Below are 8,996 nucleotides of genomic sequence, written 5' to 3'. Positions count from 1 at the left end.
AAATAAACCAATGGAAAACAATCAAACCAACCGCTGTTGTTGTTTAAGCAGGGTTGAAGGTCCCTGACTTGCTCTGTCCGCAGCTCGGTCTAGTAATGGCACAACATCTGTCCAGGGGCAGTTAAGTGGGCTGCCCCCCCCCTCAAAAGTCATCGTCAGCTGGCCTCCAGTCTTCACGTTCCTGTCGTGCTGTTGTGCATTTCTCCTCGCCCAGACCTTGCAAGCCGCTCTTCTCGCCCGGCTGAAGGCGTGAAGCTGCTGACCTTGGGAGAGGAGGCGGGTCTCGTCAGCCTTATGAATGAAATTCCAGAGGACGCGCGGGCGGGCGCGCGCGTTTCCCTCCCCTTCGGTGCGTATTTCGGAGAAGCGGCGGGCGAGGGAGCGCGCCTCGTTGTTATTCTGCTCAGAGGCGCCTCTGATTCACAGACTCGGAGCCCGGCGGTGAATGCAAGTGGAGGTTTTTGACGTCAGAGGGGAGAATGATCAGCAGACCCAAAGGGGCGAGCAGTTGCAGAGCAACTCGGTCGCCAGGAATCTGCCAGCCTCATTAGCCATGTTAAGCAGCGGAGGAAGCCTTAATGCCAAGGACTGAGAAGGACTTAGCCGGGAGGACAAGTGACCAAAGGCACCGAAAGGAAGGTAAAAAGGAGCGGGGGAAGCCCCCCCCACTGCATGCCTGCTTCGGAATGTGGCACGGGGTCTGTCTGCGTCCCGCCCGCACCCCACGGTGGGCTTGTGAGGGGGGGCGGAGGAGGGTGCCCGCCTTGCCTGGGACCCGGAAAGGAGCCGTTTTCGGTGGCTGCCGTTTTGGAAAACTGTTTGCATTTCTTGGGCGCTCTCCTAAGTTGCCTGATGCGAGCAGCCGCCAGAGTCAAAGCGTGTGCCCCCCTTCCCCGGATCTTCAAATCCCAGGCCGAAGACCCCAAGGGTGACCTTTGGGTGACTCCAGGATTGTTTGTTCATAACCCTAAAATGTGACCCCAGAAAGAGGTGCTCAGTGGGGCTTGTGTACTAGGGACTCACGCAGGATGGGAAGACTGCGCGGGTATCGCGCGTGTCGGTCTTTTTTCCCCCCACGCAGCGGCCGAGCCTCCGCGGTGCTTCGCAGGCGGCCTGTGTCATCCCTCAGAAAAGGAAACCGGGCGGGAGCTGCGATCAGACCCTTTGGTGCGATTGTCTTATTGTTCAAACAGCAGCCTGGCCGCATCGTGAACGGATTTTAGAAACGAAAGGGAGAGTGTCTTGGAATCATGCAAATAGGTGTTGGGAGGGGACTGATTTCAGCTGATCTATTAGTAAACAGCGGGAGTTTTCTCTCCCTCCCGGGTCAAAAGCAAACCGGGACAGTGATGATTTATTTATTTATTAATGAATTTATTAGTCGCCCATCTGGCTGGCTGTCCAGCCAGTCTGGGCAACGTACAAAATAGGCATACTATACCTAGACATTAAAAATCTAAAAACAACGAAGATAAAATCTAGCCAACCCCTAAAGCCTGCCTGAAGAGCCAGGTCTGGCGGAAACTCATCATGGAAGGGGTGAGGATGTTTTTGTTGATAGCCAGCTCTGGGAAAGACCCAGCAAAGAAGTCCTGGCCTCGCTCAGCAAAGAAGGCAACCCTTCCCCTGCGCCCCATTATCCCCCCCCAGAGTAGGCAGCTGCAGTGCCAAACGTAGAGCTGATGATGCAAGCTCCTCTGCCCCCTAACGGTCAGATGTGAGGGGGCAGTGAGGAAGGGAATGGATAGAAAACATTTTGGATATAGAATCTCAAAGCACTCCGATTTGGTTCCGTTCAGACAGGCGTGCGGAGGGAGGGGAGATCATTTAAAGCAAATTCAAAACAGCCACAGCCCCGAACATCAGCAGTCGTGCGAAGAGCCCCCCCCCCAGTGCAGTGGGAAATAACCAAAGAGGAAGTGCAAACACCCCCCCACACACACACACACCCAGATATGCTTGGAATGCCGGGTGCTGAATGCCGGGAGGGGTGGGGGGGATTTGCAAATGTGATTTTTTTTGGAGGGGGGATTTGCAAAGGTTGCTGCTCTGTCGGGCCATGGCTTCGGCTTCTGGTCACCGGTGCTGACAAATGACAGCCCCGAAGGCTTCAGGGTCTCGGTCGCCTGACGGGGGGCACCAAGTGCCCCCCAACCAGGAGCTCGCCCCCACCTAGTATATTTCACCCACCGAGAAATAGACTTTGCCCCTTCTGTGCCCCCCTCCGATTTTTTCCATGGTGCCTTCCTGAATCGCCACATGGCAGGACAGCCTGATCGGGCTCTGGGGTGTGTGTGTAGCTCTCAGGGGCTAGGAGGGGAAGCAAGGCGCCCTCGTGGGCGCAAAGAAGGGCCTTTGCTTCAAGCAGCTGGGGTAATGGGGGGTCCCCTTGACAATGGCTGCTTTGGTGTCAAATTCAGGTGGAATCGCCATTTCCGCCCACTTCACTCCCACCCTCCGTGGCATGGGATGTTCTCGGTCATAGGAAAAGAGGAAGCTGCCTTATACTAACTAGTGAGACCCTTGGCGTTGCCTGCACTGACTGGCAGCGGCTCGCCAGGGTCTGATCTTGGGGCTTTCTGCATGCGAAGCAGCTGCTAATAGCACCAGGCTAGGGCCCTTCCCGTACCCGAGAGCTGCCTTCTGCAGTGCCAGACCCTCGGTCCATCTAGCCTAGTACTGCCGACGCTGACCGGCAGTGCATCTCCAGGGTTTCAGGCAAAGTTCTCTCCCAGCCTGCCTGGAGATGCCTTTGGGGACCGCGTGCCACGCAGGTGCTCTGCCGCCACGAGCGAAGGGCCTCCCTACCTCCCTATGGAGGCAGATCCTTGGGCCCTCCTGGTCATTGACTGGCAGTACCTCTGCGGGATTTCAGGCAGGAGCCTGGACCTGGGGCCTTCTGCGTGTCCCCTGAGCATCAGGTCCATTCCACCATGAAGCCACCCTAGGGAAACTCAAACCAGAGATGTGGGGGCGTCCAAATGCCCCCGATGATCCTTACCTTCTCCTTTTGATGTGGGGACAGTAGTGTGGTGGCAGATCCAGAACTGCGGGAGTCCTTTATGACGGTCATAGCCGTGCGCCCCCTTTGTGGCTGCTGGATTTAGAATGAGACCCTAGTTGATACCTTCCCCCACCACACTAGATGTCCCTAGGAGCCAATAAGCATGAAAAGGGGAGAGCATTAGCTACTGAGAAGAGTCTTTTCCATGGCTGACTCACCTCCTTTCACTCTCATTGGCTCCAATCAGCAGGGAAGGCTCCAATAAACAAGGAAACATGTTTAGAAGACTCTCCTCAGTGGCTAACACACTCCCCTTTCGGGCTGATTGGCTCACAGGACACTGGAAACATAGTTAAACATAGGGACCTGCTGGGACCTGGCTCCCAAAAAAGTAAGGGGTTCAAGCTCCCCCAGACCAGGGTCGACTACACCAGAGAGGGATATGGCCACCCCCATCCAGCACATCCCTCCAGGGCCCCTCGGCTGTCCTGTCTGCTGCTCCCTTCCCCTGCCCGGCTTCCTCCCCCTCGCCTGACTGTCTCTTTCTCTCCCCAGCGATGCTCCGCGACCCCGCGGCGGCGGCCATGGAAGCGCAGTTGCTGCAGCAGCAGCGTCAGCAGCAGCAGCTCCTGGTGCTCCTCAACGCCTCCTCGCGGCCCTTCGCTAGCATCTGGCCGCCGTCGGACGCCTCTGCCGCCGCAGGAAGCCCCTCGGATCTGTCCCCCGCCGCAGGAGGGGGCGAGGAGGCGGCAGGCAGCGGCGGCGACGGGGGCGCGGCGCGGGAGGCGGCCGCCACGGCGGTCAACCCTTGGGACATCGCGCTGTGCGCCACCGGCACGGCGGTGGCCTGCGAGAACGCGCTGGTGCTGGCCGTCCTCTTCTACACGCCCAGCCTGAGGGCGCCTATGTTTCTGCTCATTGGCAGCCTAGCGCTGGCCGACCTGCTGGCCGGGCTGGGGCTGGTGGCCAACTTCAGCGTGCAGTACCTGCTGCAGCCGCCGAACGAGGCGGCGTCGCTGAGCGTGGCCGGCCTGCTGCTGGCTGCTTTCTCTGCCTCGGCGTGCAGCCTGCTAGCCATCACCGTCGACCGCTACCTGTCGCTGTACAACGCCCTGACGTACCACTCGGAGCGCACGCTGGCCTTCACCGCCGCCCTGCTGGCGGCCGTCTGGCTCCTCTGCCTGGGCGCCGGGCTCCTGCCGCTGCTGGGCTGGAACTGCCTGCGCGAGCCCAGCGCCTGCAGCGTCCTCCGGCCCGTCACCAAGGAGCACGCCGCCGTCCTGGCAGTCGCCTTCCTGCTCCTCTTCGCTCTCATGCTGCAGCTCTACCTGCAGATCTGCAAGATCGCCTTTCGGCACGCCCAGCAGATCGCCGTCCAGCACCAGTTCATCGCCCCAGCCCAGGCCGCCTCCACCCGCAAGGGCCTCTCCACTCTCTCGCTCATCTTGGGCACCTTCGCCCTCTGCTGGATGCCCTTCGCCGTCTACTCCCTGGTAGCCGACGCCAGCTACCCGCCCGTCTACACCTACTCCTTGGCCCTGCCGGCCGCCTGCAACTCCCTCCTCAACCCCGTCATTTATGCCTTCAGGAACCCAGACATCCAGAAGTCCCTCTGGCTGGCCTGCTGCGGGTGCGTCTCGTCGGGCTTTTCCTCGCGGCCCAGGACATCCAGCGAGGTATGATGAGGCCCGCCGGCCTCTGCGGATTTGGGATCCAGTCGCCCGCTCTCCTCCTCGGAAAGCAGATACAACGAGGTGGGGAGAACCCTGCATTAGAAAAGAAAGCAGGGGGTCAAGTCAAGGCCTCGCCAAACCGGGATTTTCTCATGCCTGCTTTTATTTGGATAAATAAACCATGCGCCGGGGAGGTGTGCCTGACAGGATCCCCCGCCCCGCGACTGGGTGGGTTTTGCTTTAAGTATTTCTTTTTAAGGGGTTCCTTGGGAGGCGTGCCGGAAGAGTCGCGCATTTGCCAGACGGGGCCCCCGGGTGGGTTTCCCCGGAGGGGAACTGCGAGACAATGTCTTCTCCTGGTGTCTTCGTTCATGTTCCCTCCCCGCTGCGAAGGGGAACCCTGGTGGGGTTGAAAGGGGGATCTCAAGAAAGGAGGTGTGGGGGGGCGCGGGGGGATGTCTAGCTTCTGTGTATGTTACTTTGTTTTATTCTGGGAACAAACATCGGTCGTGTGAATTTAACCTTTGGTTTTCCTCCAGTCGGGGAGACTGGAACAGGAGAATCATAGAATCGTAGTGCTGGAAGGGGCCTCTAAGGCCATCGAGCTTAACCCCCTGCTCAGTGCAGGAATCCAACGTAAAGCATCCCCGACAGGTGGCTGTCCGGCTGCCTCTTGAAGGCCTCCCAGGTTGGAGAGGAGCGTAGGCCCGCCGCCGCCCTCTAGGGCACGCGTGGCCCCTCTTTTAAACGAAGCACATTTCGGGGCGGGGGAGGTGTGGGTAAGTGCCAGGACTAGATGTCAGACCCAAACAGCTAAATGTTTGCTGCTCTTTAAGCTTAATCTTAAAAAGGGATGGGGGTGAGAAGCCAAGCCAAAACTATAAACCGAGATATCCCCCCGGGAAAAGCGTGGGCTGTTCATTTTGGAGAGTCCTTTTTATTCTAATCCAGTTTTATCTGCTATGCAATAACGACCTTTACAAACAAAACAAAACGAGACGGTCGCGGGATGGATGAGTTGAATCTGCCAGATTTCCTCTCAATCCCAGAGGCCGTTCAGCACCACCAGGAGCGGACAGCTCCGCGGAAGCGCTAAACCTGCGTGGAGACTGATCAAAACGCACGCGGGCTTTTTATTTTGAAAAGACGGCGTGCATTTATTAGCCTTGGCCAAAAGAGGATGGGGTTGGGCAGATATAAATAACTGCCATTCCTCGTCATTGCCCCCCCCCTCCGCTGCCCTCATAAAGGTTGCACAACTTGTCTCCTGGGTTGGCTGAGAAGTTTGAAGGGCTGCTCCCAGATCCTACTGTGGGCAGTCCTCTGGGGGAATCTACAGAACTGACAGCACTTTAAATTCGTGTATCACTGTGTGAGACTGTGGCGGAACATTTTATTTCCTGCAAATGCACTTAAAGTGACCCCAGAGACTGTTGGGGGTAACAAAGACTGGCCTAATTTGGCAAAGGGTGAGGTGTGTGGAAACCAGCATGTGGTTGTTCTGACTAGGTTCCTTTACGTTTAAGAAAGATGGGAGTACTACTCTTCAAAACTATCAGCCCTGTTTAGTATGGAGGAAGGAGGCAAGAGATTGCTATCTTGGCTGTGGTCTTAAGTTCTGTATACCTGAACCTACTAGAGTAACTCGTTTGAATGGGCGCACTTTGCTAAACTAACTTTCCTCTGTGAATGATGTTCTTTGTGATGTAAATGAGAAAAAAAAGATGATGTGTCCTTTATCATGTGTTGTGTTTTGGCGAAGAGTTGGGGCTGTTTAGCAAAGAGAACTATAAACCCTTCGGAGTATCAGTGAGATCACACTAGTAAGGAACCATGCTGAGCGAGACCTTGTCGCATGCCCAGTGGCTTGCATGACTTGGTTGTGAAGGATGCCATCTTGTACTATTAAAATTAATGAGAATTTTGCTATTGCCATCAACAGGAGCAGGATCATTCCTAAATGTTTTGCACACTTTAGTATTGGTGGAAGTAATTCTCTCTCTCTCTCTCTCTCTCTCTCTCTCTCTCTCTCTCTCTCTCTGTGTGTGTGTGTGTGTGTGTGTGTGTTATAAAACATCCAAGTCAGCCAACAATCTGAGAAGTCCGAGAAAGGAAAGATACTCACAGAATGTTCTTTCTGTATCTTACATTTGAGTAATTCCTTTTCTGGCATTCACAAGCAAATTCTCTTGGGTAAATTCTCAGGTAGGGTGGGATATAATGAAAACTGCCCCCTAGTTAAGAAGATCCTGTTGCAGGACCCTTCTGCCAGAAGCTGCCTTAGCCAAGGCATAGGTATCAATTTCATGGTGCCTGGCAAAGAAACTTGGGGATGCCCAAGTTGCTGCTGTATGGAGACATTGGTCAAGAATGCTGAAGTGGCTGCAGCTCTTGTGGCATAGGGCATTAACTTACCAGGCACAGGGGATATCTGAGCCTCATACTAATCCACCTGGAGAGGCTGGATGCAAGGAGACAAAAAGGGTGTTGGTTAACCTAATGTCCTTAGTTCTAGAGACGTAGACCTTAAGAGCCCTTCTGTCATCCAGAGAATGCCAGGTGGGCTCCAGAGAATGAGATGGAGCCAGACAAAAAGACAGGAGAACCCATTCTTGTTGTCTATGGAACCTAGTAAGCACCTTTGAGAGAAAGGAGGGGTCTGCCCGGAGAATGACCTTATATTTGTGAAAAATACAAAGGTGTTTGGCCACCAAAAGAGCATTCAGTTCTAATGAAGTTGCCTGTGATTTTTAACCCCCAAATGGTTTTCCTGGGCCTAAATTCTGTGCATCCCTGGAATGCTTGCATTGGTTAGATATCTACACATGCAAACAAACAGCTCAAAATCTTCCAGTGTTATTATATCCCAAATTGAGCTATGTCGGGAAGACATGTGCCACTGAGGAAATCTCTGTTTACTTTGCATTTCATGTTTATTGTCTTTCTTCATAATACCTGTCCTTAAAATTATTTGGTGCAATCCAATGGAGCCTCTGGATCATGGCATAGTAACGCAGTACAACTTGGGCTGCACACTGGTGTTTCCTTTCTAATTCAACATCCACAAGAAATTTGCTAAAGGCAAATGGATGCAGCAGATGGGGTTTGCGTTCATAGGCATCTATTTGTGAATGTAATTACCTCCTCCTCTGAAAAAAGCTGTTTTTTTAAAAAAGTTACATAACATTTATCTGTCCTTCCTCTATTAATTCTAGCTTGATTAACAATTCCTGAACATAAAAAGCACAATGCAGAATTCTTTCCACCATCACCCCATCCTCAGCCCCCACATCTTTATCTAGTTGCAGATATATTGCTTTACAGAGCTCGTTTTATATTTCTGAAGGTTGCAATCCTATCCACATCTGTGTACTCAATGGGCTTTTCATCCAAGTAGACATTATAGGATTGTCCTCTGTACAACATTTGCTCTTGGTAACATGTTTACATGGGACTTCCATCAGTGGATGTGTGTAGGATCATTTTTCTTCTCGTGCAGCATGTCAGTGCCTATCCAAGAGGGGCAGTGTTTTCGAGGGCACTGGAGATATGCATGCTCATCCATTGCTCTGTGCAGCTAAACCTGGATTGGGGGCATGGGTGTATATGTGTTTGAATGTTGCACAATGGCTCTAGTTATGCTCTTGTGCTGCTCCCTGTGGCTTCCACAGAGCATGCACAGGAGATGTTCTAAGCAGATTGTGGCCTCGCCTGTTGCAAATCAAGCACACTGAATCTGCAAGAGAATTATACCACTCCCTGACTCCATCTTTCAATTTCTGATTTGACACAGTAACCTACAATGCAATGGTTTCACAGCACACATTTTGCCTTACTAAATGTTGTGGGAGGGGGAAGGGTGTGAGATTGCTGTTTTGGGGGATGGGCACATTGTGGCTCTCACGTGTAGTTCCACAGATCTATTTTATTTATTTGTTTACTTATTTATTTTATTAAATTTATATCCCACCCTTCTTCCCAGTAAGAGCCCAGGGGGGGATCTAAGGGAGTTCTAAGGCAGGCTTCCCCGACCTGTTGCTTTGCCGATGGTTTGGACTACAAGTCCCATCAGCCCTGGCCAGAACAGCCATGTTGTAGGGCTGATGGGAGTTGTAGTCCATGTTGTGTAAATTTGTATATTTGTTAAGCAGAGAACAACAGCTGTCTGAAATGCATGTGCCAGTGCATGCGTTTACCTAAGAAAGCAGGCTTTTACTCTGCATTGAGATCACTGAGACTTAAGACTTGGTAAAATAAGAAAAGCTACTTTATAGAAATACAGAGTAGACAGAAAGGCATACCTAGTTCTAACTAACTAA

At 53.1% G+C, this 8,996-nt stretch overlaps 1 protein-coding gene across 1 annotated transcript; it reads left to right on the top strand.

The window, feature by feature from the left end:
* The first annotated feature begins 3,561 nt into the window (after positions 1–3,561).
* On the top strand, positions 3,562–4,686 carry LOC133371504 (G-protein coupled receptor 12-like). Its single transcript, XM_061599036.1, has one exon. The coding sequence runs from the start codon at positions 3,562–3,564 to the stop codon at positions 4,684–4,686; it is 1,125 nt and encodes a 374-aa protein (XP_061455020.1).
* The last annotated feature ends 4,310 nt before the right edge of the window (positions 4,687–8,996 follow it).

Source organism: Rhineura floridana, chromosome 16 (genome assembly GCF_030035675.1).
Source record: "Rhineura floridana isolate rRhiFlo1 chromosome 16, rRhiFlo1.hap2, whole genome shotgun sequence".
Taxonomy (NCBI): domain Eukaryota; kingdom Metazoa; phylum Chordata; class Lepidosauria; order Squamata; family Rhineuridae; genus Rhineura; species Rhineura floridana.
Note: the sequence above shows the minus strand (reverse complement) of the source record. Positions and strands in the feature narration are given on the sequence as shown.